The sequence below is a fragment of the Phoca vitulina genome, unplaced genomic scaffold, assembly GCF_004348235.1.
Source record: "Phoca vitulina isolate PV1807 unplaced genomic scaffold, GSC_HSeal_1.0 scaffold22, whole genome shotgun sequence".
Taxonomy (NCBI): Eukaryota; Metazoa; Chordata; class Mammalia; order Carnivora; family Phocidae; genus Phoca; species Phoca vitulina.
Genome location: NW_022589725.1, coordinates 13497795 through 13512511, shown reverse-complemented (window position 1 = coordinate 13512511; position 14717 = coordinate 13497795). Strand labels below are relative to the sequence as shown.

The following is a 14717-nucleotide window of genomic DNA, read 5'->3' as shown; positions in this document are numbered from 1 at the left end:
GCTATAGTAATCAAGAGTGTGTTGTTCTGGCAGAGGAATAGACACATAATCAATGGACATAATACAGAATCAAGTATGGCCAACTAATTTTTGACAGATGTGCCAAAGCAATTCAATGGAGGAAGGATAGTACTTTCAATAAATTGTTACTGCAAAAATTGAATATCCACTGTAAAAAAAAGTCCATCTCAAACTAAACTTCGTAACTTATACAAAAATTAATACAAAATGTATTTGGTAATCATTCAGATGGAGAGAAGAATACTCTACTAGAAGTCAAAACTATTGGTCTGAAATAAGTGGGATCTTTACGTAGCATTCTGCTATCATTGATGTATACTTATGGTGCTGCATACAAAGAGAGGAGAAGTAATTGGCCCCATATAGGGTTAAGGAGAACAATTTCCTTTGGGAATTGTTTCTTCCCATCAGACCATACACTTCCTCAGGATTATAATTCATTTCACAAGGCCTCAGTTTCCTTTAATAGTTTCTAGAACAGAGCATTATTTTGTCATGCACACTCAATGATGCAAGTTAATGGTCTGGTGATCCGGACGGCATGGCATTCTCCCCATCTCTGGTTCATCACCCGTGATAGGCAAGTAAAGATGACTATTTATACTCCTAGCTGGGCCAAGTGCTCTGGATTCCTCAGGACAGAGAGCTTCCTCTCTTCCAGAAGCCATGAATCTCCTGATGCTGACCTTCATTATATGTGGGTTCCTAAATCTGGTGACCAAAGGTAATGGAACCCTAAAATGTAGCGATGATGGAACTAGGATGAGTTATTGACCTTGAGATTACAGGTGTCTTGACAGGAAAAGAGGGTCTGCCGGAAAAGACTTGGGCCAATAAAAAGCCACAGAAATGCTCTCATTATGGCAGCTCCATGTCCCTACTCTCTAAGACCCTGTTGGAGGCACCTATCATGATGGGGTATCTTCTGAGACATTTCTCCAAAGGCAAGAATTTCCTCAATCTTCTGAGCAGCCTTTTCTGGCTGTCTCTCTAACCAGTGTTAACCAATAAAATAGTAAGCCTCTGGTATTAGATCAATATGAATGAGCTTATTCCTGCTTTTTAGTGATGCTACTTTTGGAAATTATCTACTTTTCATTGAAAAATAGTACTTGCAATTGATACAAAGTATCAAGCGCTTGATAGGTATATATGAGTTTAAGGAAAAGTACTCTCTTACCCTAGAATAACATTTCTTCAATCTTTCTTTCAGAATCTCTCTCAATCAATCAATCTTACCAATTACTTGTATATCCTAGCATATATATATATATACACATATATATATGTATATATATATAAGCATATATATATGTTTACCAATCTTACCAATTACTTGTATATCCTAACGCATATATAGATCTTAGATTTTAAAAAATACAGTGTAAATGAACCATGTGGATTCTTCTGCAAGGCACTACCAGTATGTCTTAGAGATTTCTTATCAATATAGAAACTTACTTTATTATTATTAACAGATGCATAAAACTTATAGAGGGTGGGTGAATTTCTGATTATGAACTATTTGCTGACATTTTGAAAAGTTTTGAAATAATAAAGAATAAAGTTTTGTTCTGTTGCTCTTCCTCAGATTCTTGGATACCATGTAAATAAATGTGTAGCCTACTTTTAAATTTCTATTACATTATTAGTAGTTTCCCATATATTAAATATTTTCCAACAACTGAATTTTCAATAATTGCATAAAATATCAATGAATGGATGCTCTACAAATTATTTATCCAATTTGATAAATGAACATTTATGTCATTATTTTTGCTAATAAGTGTATTTATGTTATATATACGAGTTATTTTCTATATAAACGTTCTTAGACATAAATCAAAATTTTTACATGAAGGATAATATTTAAAGATATAATTGTTTCTATTTCACTCAGTATGAAGAAGTCAAACTTCAGATATATATTTATTGTATATTTTAATTTTTCTAAAAATTGTGTGGCTATGCCTATTTTTCCCTTTTATTTTAGGAGGTAGTTTTTATTCCTGTTGATTTATAGATTTTCCCTTATAGGTTCTGTTTTGAAATTTAACTATTTAATGTATTTGAGTTTATTTCTGTATTTTCAAGTGAGACAGCATCTGGTGGTTTTTACCAAGCCAAGCTGTCCATCAATGGCAATAGCTGTATTTAAGTTGATGTTTTTGATTCTGCATCTGGTATGTTTTAGAGAGAATTTCCACATGGGAAAATGTTTTGGCAAATGGCTTATGTGTCTGAAATAATACAGTTGTTATTCATATTCTTTAGTTTTATGATTCTGAGATATTGCTGATGGAGGTCACAAGTTTTAACAACATAATTCCAGACTGAGGAGCTTTGAAGAAAATGACTGCTGTCATTCTTAACAAAAATACATTCAATTATAGATTATTCCCAATTGCCATCATTTCATTGCTTAAGCCATATTCTTGGAATTATCTTTGATATTTTTAGCTGTGACATCCGTATCTATCAAAGAGCCTACTTGCAAGTTATGTCCAGAGCCAACCAATCTCACCACCTCCACTGCTACCACTCCGATTCAAATCACTACCATCTCTCACCTCCTACTTCTGTAGCTTCCTCACAGGTATCTGTCCTTTTACACTTGCCTCCTGCAATCTGCCATCAAGATAGCAGACAGCACTCTCATTGGAAGTCAGATTATGTACCTCTTCTGCTCAAAACTCTGCAATGACCCCCTCTTCACTCAGAGCAATAGCCAGGGTCCTAACAGCAGCCCACCTGCTTGCCATGATCTGTCCCTTATGACCTCTCTCACTTCATCTTCTACCATTCTAGTCCTTGCTCATTTCACCAGAGCCACAGTGGTTTCAATGCTCTTCCTCAAACATGCCTGGCTTGCTCAACCCAGAGTTCTGTCTGTTTCCTCTGCTAATGCTCTTGCCCCAGGTACTGTTGTGGCTAATTCCTTTACCTCCTTCAAGTCATTGTTTACTTGTCACCTTCTTTCAAGTCCTATGCTAATGGCTGTTTAAAAAACTGCAACCTGGGGGTGCCTGGGTGGTACAGTCAGTTAAGTGTCTGACTCTTCGTTTCAGCTCAGGTCATGATCTCAGGGTCGAGAGATCAAGCCCTGGCTTGGGCTCCACGCTCAGCAGAGTCTGCTTGAGATTCTCCCTCTCCCTCTGCCCCTCCTGCCTGTGCTCTCTCTCTCTCTCTCAAATAAATACATCTTTAATTTAAAAAAAGGAAGAAAGAAACTGCAATCTGCCCCCATAACACTCCAAATAGATTCTCTCTTATTTCTGTAAACCACTTATCACCTTCTCACATATAAGATAATTTACTTGTTTTCATTGTCTTTCTTGCCCTGGTAGAAAGTAAGCTTCATGTGACTTTGTCTGATTAGTTCACAAATGTACCTTAAGGGCCTAGAATGAAGTCTGTACTATAGTTAGGGGCTCAAACTTTGTTGAATGAGGAGCTTTCTAGAATAGGTACCCTGGAAGAAAAGAAAAATTGAGAAATAATCTTGTAGAAGCAAGAAATGAAGAAATGATGTCAAAGTTTGTCTTGGATGAAAGAAGTGGAATGTCTACATTTGAAACTTACAGATAATTCTAACATAAGCAAAGTAAATTTGAGCCAATAAGTAGTAAGAGAATGAATCATTGGAAAAATGGAATAAACTTCTTAGCCCAGGGGAGGCAATAGGAGACAAATTACTGTGAGCTTTATATATGTCAACCCATGAAAGGTGCTTTTTATACATTATCAAATTAAATCCAGAAAAGATTGTTTTGAGACTTATTTCCCCTTTCTCATGTATACCAGGCTTCCTCCAATATAGAACACTTACTCTAGCTGCTTCCTCTGCTTAGAATACACTAACCTTTGCACTTTGCAGGCAATTTGATGAGAAAGATGGTCATGTTTGCTTGCTTGATAAATGATCATACAATGGAGCAGGCTAGTTTCATTTTACATTCATGTCTACATCCCACAAATGAATTATCACATTGCTCATAAATCCTACTGTATTTTTTTTGAGCTCATCTTCCCTCCTTCCTAGACAGCTATTTTGTACTGACCTTTCTTTAATTCTCCTGCTCTACTTTTCTACGTGCCTCTCCCTCCCAGATTACGACTTTATCCCACACTTCAAGATTTTAAAAATTCAAAGTGTCACATGAAAAGATGCTCAACCTCACCAATCATCAGGGAAATGCAAATCAAAACCACAGTTAGATATCAACTTACAGGGGCACCTGGGTGGCTCAGTCAGTTAAGCATCTGCCTTCAGCTCAGGTCATGATCCCAAGGTCCTGGGATGGAGCCCCACATCAGGCTCGCTGCTCAGCAGGGAGTCTGCTTCTCCCTCTCCCTCTGCCCCCACCCTCCACTCGTGCTCTCTCTCTCACACACATTCTCTCTCTCTCTCTCTCTCTCTCTCTCTCTCTCTCTATATATATATATATATCAAATAAATAAATAAATAAATAACCTTAAAAAAAGATATCACCTTACACATCAGAATGGCTAAAATAAAAAAAGACAAGAAATAACAAGTGTTGGTGAGGATGTGGAGAAAAAGGAACCCTTGTGCACTGTTGGTAGGAATGAAAATTGGTGCAGAAACTGTGGGAAATAGTATGGAGGTTGCTCAAAAAATTAAAAATAGAAATACCATATGAGTTAATAATTCTACTACTGGGTATTTACCCAAAGAAAATTAAAACACTAATATGAAAAGATATATGCACCCCTATGTTTATTGTAACATTCTTCACAATAGCCAAGATGTGGAAGCAACCCAAGTGTCCATCAATAGACGAATGGATGAGGAAGATGTGGTATATATATACAATGAAATATTATGCAGCCATAAAAAATGATGAGATTGTGCCATTTACAACAACATAGATAGACTGAGAGGGTATTTTGCTAAGTGAAATAAGTCAGACTGAGAAACACAAGTACTATATGTGGAATCTAAAAAAATGAATAAACAAAAATTAAAAAATTAAAAATTAAAACAGAACTTTTTTCTTTTTACCATGGTCAACATTCATGCTATAAACATTGGATAAATTCCAGTATGCCTCTGTATCCAACTTCTCTTTCCCTCTGACATAACTGAGAATGTGTGCCTTCTCCATCTCGATCTGCCAAATGTGATTTTGATCCTTGCCAACTACAAAGGACCTTTCATTGTGACATTTCCCTATTCTACATTAATCTCTCCCTTTCTACTGGTTTCTTCTTAAGTGCCTTCAAACATGCTCTGTTATTTTCCATTCTTCAAAACATCCCTGAAAAATGCTCACTTGGCTCCATATTATCCTCCAAGAACCTCTCTATTTCTCTGCCCTTCCTCACAGTAAACTTAAGAGTTTTGTCTCCAGGTGCTACTTCAACTTTTCTCATTCACATTTCACCAACTTCACTTTTGTTTCTTTTTTCCCTACCACTGGGAAACTGCTCCTCTCATGGTTACCAGTGACAATCATCATGTTCAACATAATGGACACTTCTGCACTTATTTTACTGAACTTCTCCGTAATATTTACCTACAGAAGTTCACTCATTGCTTTAAGAAACATTTTCCTCTCTCGCATAATCTATTCATATCTGATTCAATTTTCCTTGGATCCTCTTAGCGTTTACCATTTTCATGCACACCAGCCTGCAACTGGCAGTCATCCTCAAAGCATGGTTGATTGCATGTGAAATAGCCCTATACAGAGCAATCCAGAAATGAGAGGGAATTATGAACTCACTCTGGGATCATCTATCAACTATTGGCTGGCTAGATGGCAGATAAATACTCCAGCTCCTTTCATTCTCAAGAAGGATAACTCTGAGGCTTGTTTCATACACTGGCTGCCAGAGTTTTCCATGGGATTATGCTCTAGTCAACCAGTGGTAACTAACTGTATAACTCACCTACTTTTGGCTTTCTCTTTTTTTTAATTTCAAGTTTTAATTTAAATTCCAGTTAGTTAACATATATTGTAAAATTGGTTTTAGGTGTAGAATTTAGTGATTCATCACTTACATATAACACCCAGTGCTCATCACAAGTGCCCTCCTTAATACCATCACCCATTTAGCCCATCCCCCCAACTCCCCTCCATCAACCCTGTTTGTTCTCTATAGTTAAGGATCTCTTATTGTTTGCTTCCCTCTCTCTCTCTCTCTTCTTTTTTCTCCATTCCTCTACGTTCATCTGCTTTGTTTCTTAATTTCCACATATGAGTGAAATCATATGGTATTTGTCTTTCTCTGGCTTATTTCACTTAACATAATACACTCTAGCTCCATCCACGTCATTGCAAAGACAAGATTTCATTCTTTTTTATGGTTGAGTAATATTCCATTGTATATAGATATACTTCAACTTCTTTATCCATTCATCAGTTGATGGGTGTTTGGGTTCTTTCCATAATTTGGCTATTGTTGATAATGTTGCTATAAACATTGGGATGCATATGCCCCTTCAAATCAGTATTTTTGTATCCTGTGGATAAATACCTAGTAGTGCAATTGTTGGGTCACAAAATAGTTCTATTTTTAAATTTTTGAGGAACCTCAACCCAAAACCTTGAGGTTTTCCAAGGTGGCTGCACCAGTTTGCATTCCCACCAATAGTGTAAGAGAGTTCCCCTTTCTCTGCATCCTTGCCAACATCTGTTGTTTCCTGAGTTGTTAATTTTAGCCATTTTGACTGTGTGAGGTGGTATCTCACTGTGGTTTTTTTAAGATTTTATTTATTTGACAGAGAGAGAGAGCAAGAGAGCACAAGCAGGGGGGTGCTGCAGAGGGAGATGGAGAAGCAGACTCCCTGCTGAGCAGGGAGCCCAATGCCAGGCTCGATCCCAGGACCCTGAGATCATGACCTGAACCAAAGGAAGACGCTTAGCCAACGGAGCCACCCAGGCATCCCTCTCACTGTGGTTTTGATTTGTATTTCCCTGATGCTGAGTGATGTTGAACATTTTTTCATGTATCTTCTTTGGAGAAATGTCTGTTCATGTCTTCTGCCCATTTCTTGACTGGATTATCTGTTTTTTAGGATGTTGAGTTTCATAAGTTCTTAATAGATTTTGGATACTAGCTCTTTATCTCATAAGACATTTGCAAATATCTTCTCCCATTCCACAGGTTGCCTTTTAGTTTTGTTGACTATTTCCTTTGCTGTGCAAAAGCTTTTCATCTTAATGAAGTCCCAATAGATCATTTTTGCTTTTATTTCTCTTGCCTTTGGAGATGTGTCTAGAAAGAAGTTGCTGCGGCTGAGGTCGAAGACGTTGCTGCCTTGTTGTCCTCTAGGATTTTGATGGATTCCTGTCTCACATTTAGGTCTTTCATCCATTTTGAGTTATTTTTGTGTATGGTGTAAAAAAGTGATCCAGTTTCATTCTTCTGAATGTGGCTGTCCAATTTTCCAACTAAGTTTTGTTGAGGAGACTGTCTTCTTTCTTTTAGATATTCTTTCCTGCTTTGTCAAAGATTAGTTGACCATAGAGTTGAGTGTCCATTTCTGGGCTTTCTCTTCTGTTCCATTGATCTATGTATCTGTTTTTGTGCCAGTACCATACTGTCTTAATGATTTCAGCTTTGTAATATAGATTGAAGTACAGAATTGTGATGCCTCCAGCATTGCTTTTCTTTTTCAACATTACTTTGGCTAGTCAAGGTCTTTTCTGGTTCCATACAAATTTTAGGATTGTTTGTTCCAGCTCTATGAAAAATGCTGATGGTATTTTGATAGGCATTGCACTGAATGTGTAGATTGCTTTGGGTAGCATAAAATTTTCACAATATTTGTTCTTCCAATCCATGAGCATGGAATGTTTTTCTATTTCTTGTGTCTTCCTCAATTTCTTTCATAAGTGTTCTATAGTTTTCAGAATACAGATCCTTTACCTCTTTGGTTAGGTTTATTCCTAGGTATCTTATGGTTTTGGGTGCAACCATAAATGGGATCAATTCCTTGGTTTCTCTTTCTTCTGCCTCATTGTTAATGTATAGAAATGCAATGGACTTCTCTGCATTGATTTTATGTTCTGCAACTTTGCTGAATTCCTGTATCAGTTCTAGTAATTTTTTGCTGGAGTCTTTTAGGTTTACTACATAGAGTATCATGTCGTCTGCAAAGAGTGAGAGTTCGACTTCTTCTTTGCCAATTTGGATGCCTTTTATTTCTTTTTGTTGTCTGAGTGCTGAGGCTATGACTTCCAGTACTATGTTGAACAACAGTGTTGACAGTGGTCATCCCTGTTGTGTTCCTGATCTTAGGGGAAAAGCTCTCAGTTTTTCCCCATTGAGGATGATATTCACTGTGGATTTTTCATATGTGGCTTTTATGATATTGAGGTATGTTCCCTCTATCCCTACATGGCAGAGAGTTTTTTTATCAAGAAAGCATGCTGTATTTTGTCAAATGCTTTTTCTGTATCTATTGAGAGGATCATATGGTTCTTGTCCTTTCTTTTTATTAATGTGGTGTATCACATTGATTGATTTGCAGATGTTGAACCAACCTTGCAGCCCAGGAATAAATCCCACTTGGTCATGGTGAATAACTCTTTTAATGTACTGTTGGATCCTATTAGTTAATATCTTGGTGAGACTTTTTGCATCCATGTTCATCAGGGCTATTGGTCTGTAATTCTTTTTAGTGGAGTCTTTGTCTGGTTTTGGGATCAAGGTAATGCTGGCCTCATAGAAAGAGTTTGGAAGTTTTCCTTCCATCTCTATTTTTTTAAACAGTTTCATAAGAATAGGCATTAATTCTTCTTTAAATGTTTGGTAGAATTCCACTGGGAAGCCATCCAGCCCTGGACTCTTGTTTGTTGGTAGATTTTTGATTACTGATTCAATTTCTTTGCTGGTTATGGGTCTGTTCAAATTTTTTATTTCTTTCTGTTTCAGTTTTGGTAGTTTATACATTTCTAGGAATGCATCCATTTCTTCCAAATTGCCTAATTTGTTGGCATATATTTGCTCATAATATTCTCTTATAAATGTTTGTATTTCTTCACTGTTGGTTGTGATCTCTCCTCTTTCATTCATGATTTTATTTACTTGGGTCCTTTCTCTTCTCTTTTTGATGAGTCTGGCTAGGGCTTTATCGATCTTATTAATTCTTTCAAAGAACCAGCTCCTAGTTTCGTTTATCTATTCTACTGTGCTTTTTTTATTTCTGTATCATTGATTTCTGCTCTAATCTTTATTACTTCTCTTCTCTTGCTGCTTTATTAGCTGTTCTTTTTTCCAGCTCCTTTGGGTATAGGGTTAGGTTGCGTATTTGAGACTTTTCTTGCTTCTTGAGAAAGGCTTGTATTGCTATATACTTCCCTCTTATAACCACATTTGCTGCATCCCAAAGGTTCTGAACTGTCATGTTTTCATTTTCATTTGTTTCCTGTATTTTAAAGATTCTTCTTTAATTTCCTGGCTGACCCATTCATTCTTTAGTAGGATGGACACCTCCATGTATTTGTATTCCTTCCAAATTTTCTCTTGTGACTGAGTTCAAGTTTTAAAGCATCGTGGTCTGAAAATATGCATGGTATAATCGCAATCTTTTTGTACCAGTTGAGACCTGTATTTCAGCCTGACTAGTTTTCAGTTCTTTTATCTCTGCAGTAAGGGATTCTCTAGTATCTTCTATACTTTTCTCAAGCCCAGCTGGTATCCTTATGATTGTTTTAAATTCTGGTTCAGGCATATTACTTATATCATTTTGATTAGATCCCTGGCCATGACCTCTTCCTGTTCTTTCTTTTGGGGTGAATTCCTCCATCTTGTCATTTTCTCTCGGTCACTGTTCTTTTGTGTTCTAGGAAAGCCTGTTATATTTCCTGCTCTTGAGAGTAATGGCTATATTAAGAAGAGTTCCAATACTGTCCAGGGCCTGATGCTGCTGAAAGCGTTTCAGAGTGTGCACTCTGCTATTGTGTTTTGCTTGCTCTTTCTCTCAGGTTAGTTCTCTTCGGAGTTTCTCCCTACCTGCAGTGGGGAGTGTTTGGACGTTGTCCACTGTGTGGCAAGTTTTAGCTAGGTGTGTTTTGGTCTACTCGTTAAAAGAGGCTAGATCATATTTCCCCTAGAGCTGAAAATTTGCAGCACTCTATGATCAGTAGACTTGGTGCATGCAAGGGGTTTGTGCTGGTCTTGTGGGGGAGGGGCCTGCTTCATTGGTTCTCAGGCTGACTTGCCCTAGTAAAGATGCACCTGCAGGGCACAGGGGGCCGGGCTTGGTGTAGGTGGCTCCAGTCCCCACTGTTGCTCACTGAAGTCAGTCTGTTTGCTGATAGGCAGGGTGAAAAATGGCATTGGCCTGCTCTCTAGTCCCTGGAGAGGGGAGTTTGTGCCTGCCACTGTTCAGGAAGCCCTGAAGTGTGAATAATCTCCCCCTCATGCATCCCAGGCTTCTATCAGAACCTTGCCTTCACACTATGTCCAAGATGTCTCCCTACCTGGTGGCATAGTGCTCCTTTGTTTTATCTCAGGCGAGCAGCTGGGTTTCAAAACTCTAAATTTTAGAGATCTGGTGTCGTGTGGACCTGTGCTGATCCTCTGGGGGTGGGTCTTGCTGCACCGTGGCTGATGCTGGTTTGTCCCAGAAAAGTGGTTGCACTACTGTACAGGGGCTCGGAGTTTATGGTACCTTCAGCAGGTGCTTCTGTTGCCATGCTAATTAACAGGGCTGCTCAATAGTTCCCACCATCTCTTTTGTCCCCTGAGAGGCAGTGCCACCTCTCCCAAATGCACTCCAAGAAGGGGAACGGTCTCTCCAGTGCCATCCAGAGGATCCTAAAATCACACTGCTCCCAGGCCTCTGCCTCCTGTGTACCTGGCTGGCTCCTTCCATCCTTCTTACCTTGGCTTAAATATCAGCTCTACATAGGTCTCCCTCTCTGTCTCTCTTTCTTCCTCCTCCTCCTTCCTTCTTCTGCTTTCCTTCTTTCTCTCTCTCCCCACCCACCCCCATTTCCTTGATGGCATATGACAAAATATTTAATATACAATTTCAATTTTCTCTTTTGTCCCCCAATGGCTTGTAGTATTTATCATATTAGTCTAGATGGGAGTAGCAATAGTTGTCAAAATTTTGAATTAATGCTTACCAGATTGTTGCTAGAGTCAAAAACTTGACCTACTCGTTTATTCCCTGCAGCTGGCTGGACAGTTGAAAGATGTTGGAAGAATAATATAGGACACTGCAGAAAACGATGCTTTCATGTTGAGAGGTACAAGCTTCTTTGTATGAACAAGCTAACATGCTGCATTCCCATAAAAGAAGATCATGGATACACTAAAACACCACCACGTCTTATACCCTTTGAAGAAGAGATAACTACTGATATTAATACTTGGGAATTTTTTTCAAATTCCCCTGCTTCTTTTTTGAATGATGAATTCACACCTGATTCAACCAAACCCATAGAAAGTCTAGTAACTGAGACCTAAGAGAAGTTTCTTCCCGAGCTTTGGCACATCCTCTTGAGACCACTAATGGTACAACTAATTAACATTTCATCTGGGTATGGGACACTAGAGATAAGCACTGGGAGTAGTATCCAGGGAGCCAATTCTATTGATGTTATTTCCCCTGGGACAATTCTATTGGGGATTGGATGGCATGTAGATGGACATAATGCTATTGCCAAGATAAGCACCAAGAGTTACCCTACAGTTGGAAATGTGTAAAGGGAAGTGCATAAAAGATACAGGAGTTCTCTTTATTGGGCTGAAATTCTTTATCTGTCTTCCTCCGGTGTATTAAAATATGTTGGTCTCAAGAGAACATTTGTGTGTCTGTGTATTTTTCCATACCAAAAAACAAAAATAAAAACAAAACAAAATGAAGACCACAGTTTGGAGCTGCCTTTATGGTTGAGACAAGGATTTTGACTTTAATAATGCCTGAACCACTACTATCATATACAGAGGAACCTATGAAGGTACAGAAAAAGTTTCAGACAAGTCCCTTTCCCACACTTGCCACCCCTTTTATTGTAAGTTAAGAGTTTAAATCCCTATCTGTATCATTAGGTCAATTTTTGTTTAAGGCTTCAACTAGATACTAATCCAGTTATAGTTAGAAACCACTTCATTCTCCACAAATATTGATTTAACTAGATAGAGATGATAGTTAGAAACCACCTCATTCTGCACAAATACTAATTTAATAGTATAGAGTAGTAAGGAATGGTCTAATAGAGATGAGAGTGGGACTTGCCTTGAGAGCATCATATGAAATTAAAAGCTGCATCACAAATTCTACTTATCTTTCCAATGAAAAGTCCAACTTCCCACTATAGTGATCTCACATCATGCCTCTCAAGATCTTCATCTTGTCCACAAATGCTTGTTGTATGTAGGGTTTCTATGCTTTGTGTGTCTAGATACATGTGAGTGTTGTTTGGTGACTGATGAGTCGGCGAGTTAACTCTGATATCACAGAAATGCAGTTATTAACTATAAAGTTGATTAATTATTAATGTATTGGCTAAGTCTGGGGTGCTACTGAAAGCCACAGTCTCAAGTGCCTAAATGTCTCAGAATCAAGAAGGCTTTTTCCTCTAATTCTTTTTATTTTGTCTAAGTCAAGTTGCCAGTGACTGTGATAGTTAGTGCAGTTTGGATACTGGCCATCAGATCACTGACCTTTCAAGGGACCTCTATTCCAGTAGATCATAGATCCCCTGTTAGGTTGACAAACCATTTTTGTTTGGGACTGAAGGTTTTCCCAGAATACAAGAATTAGAGTGCCAATATCAAGAAAGTCTTTAGCAAACTGGAACAAACTGATCACCTTCTCTCTGCCTAAATTTCTCTTCTCTATTTCTTTGCATGGCTGACACCTAAATCACACAGGTCATGTGTTGACTCTTCACAGAGGCATCCTTTCACTATGAAGGCCTCCCTAGACCACCAGTCTGCCTCAGCCTAGACTACTCTTTTTCCACATCTTTGCTTCAAATATCATCTCTTTAGAAACAATCCTTGGCAATGAGACCATTCCTCACTACTCTGTATTATTTTCTTCCTGTCACTTAAGTCCTTTGAAATTATTTTGTATATTTCTTCATTCTCCTACTGAATTATTGAGTTATTTACTTATTTATGGACTATCATCATGACCATAATGTCCATATAGTCCTAACACCTTGATCTTATTCTTGGCTGTGTCTCAAGCTGCTAGACCAGTGTCTTGCACATGGCAAACACTCAATATAAACTTGAGAACATATGGTTCATGCAATCATCTCAATAAATATTAGAAAGTCACACAATATAAACCAGTAGTCTTCAAACTGGGATACCAGCTTCAAAAAGGTTTTCCAAGGTGTACATTGAGAATTTAAGGGAATCCATTTTTAGACCCTCGATTTCTGAATGTCTTATCATGCTCAGAACATTCTTAACAGGCTCTTCTTTTCTACCTCCACTTTCTCATTTTCTCTTCTTCCACTCTGAAAAAAAAAAATGTACCTCTCACCTGTCCTTTATTTGACAGTCATGGATTGCCCAGAATGGACAAACTTCCAGGTGTCAAATCAGTGGATAATTGAAATATTGCTGCTGGTGTTCAGAAGGTGAGTAATCATAGACTTTGGGTAATAAATCCTTTGGAAATCCAAGTGACTGAAAATTTTTTGTTTACCAAAGCAATGACACCAGGAAGAATCAAGCTAATGGTGGATAAAGCTTTGAAATTAAGCTTTTCTGAAGCTTAATAATAGCTTACTAAGGAATTTTTGGCATACAACTTGTAAGGAGTTGAAAAAACTGTGTGATCTATCTATCTATCTATCTATCTATCTATCTATCTATCTAATGCCTAATCTTCCAACTTTCACATCTACCTATTGATGTGAGTTTCAGTGTTTACATTTTTCAAAATAAAATATGGGAAAAAGTTGATGCTGATCTTCATCTCACTCCAGTAAAAAGAAATATTCATCTATGTATTCATAAACTAATAGAAAGAAAGTACCATCTTTCTTTCTATTAGTTATTTTTGGTTAACAATTATTTTTCATGTTTGATAACACACTTATGCATCTTTAATCAATTTTGTTCCAAATATTGCAATGATAACTCAATCTTGAATATGTTGTTAAAAATGTAGAGCTTTAGGGCACCTGGGTGACTCAGTCGGTTAGGCATCTGCCGCCGGCTCAGCTCATGATCTCAGCGTCCTGGGATCAAGCCCCGCATCAGGCTCCCTGCTCAGCAGGGAGTCTGGTTCTTCCTCTCTCTCTGCCCCTCCCTCCAGCTTGTGCTAGCACTATCTCTCTCTCTCAAATAAATAAATAAAATCTTTAAAAATGTGATGAGCACTGGGTGTTATACTCAACTAATGAATCGTTGAACACTACATCAAAAACTAATGATGTACTATATGTTGGCTAATTGAACATAATAAAAAAATAATATGTGAAAATGCAATAAAACCAAAATCTTTAAAAAATTTAGGGCTTTATGTTCATCGAGATTTTATAATAAATTACAATATATATCCATGTTTTGTGAGGAGAGTGGAATAAAAACTTAAACTCATGGAATAAAAGCTTTAGAGGAAAAAATGATGTAATGCTTCTAATTGCTTTAAAAAAGCTTTTTTGTATATTCATTAAATGGATAATTGTCATTGTTATGTATTCAGACTGAATTAAAAAATTAAATTATAATTTTACATGTCAATA

General features: G+C 37.6%; 1 protein-coding gene across 1 annotated transcript; it reads left to right on the top strand.

The window, feature by feature from the left end:
- Nucleotides 1-687: 687 nt before the first annotated feature.
- Nucleotides 688-11500, top strand: DEFB125 (defensin beta 125). The gene is made up of 2 exons (XM_032419396.1): nucleotides 688-745; nucleotides 11180-11500. The coding sequence occupies exons 1-2, from the start codon at nucleotides 688-690 to the stop codon at nucleotides 11470-11472; spliced, it is 351 nt and encodes a 116-aa protein (XP_032275287.1). The 3' UTR covers nucleotides 11473-11500.
- The last annotated feature ends 3217 nt before the right edge of the window (nucleotides 11501-14717 follow it).

Coding starts and splice junctions, on each gene's coding strand:
- DEFB125 (XM_032419396.1), top strand. CDS start 688: ATGAATCTCCTGATGCTGACCTTCATTATATGTGGGTTCCTAAATCTG. Junction 746..11,179: donor CCTAAATCTGGTGACCAAAG/GTAATGGAACCC, acceptor TATTCCCTGCAG/CTGGCTGGACAGTTGAAAGA.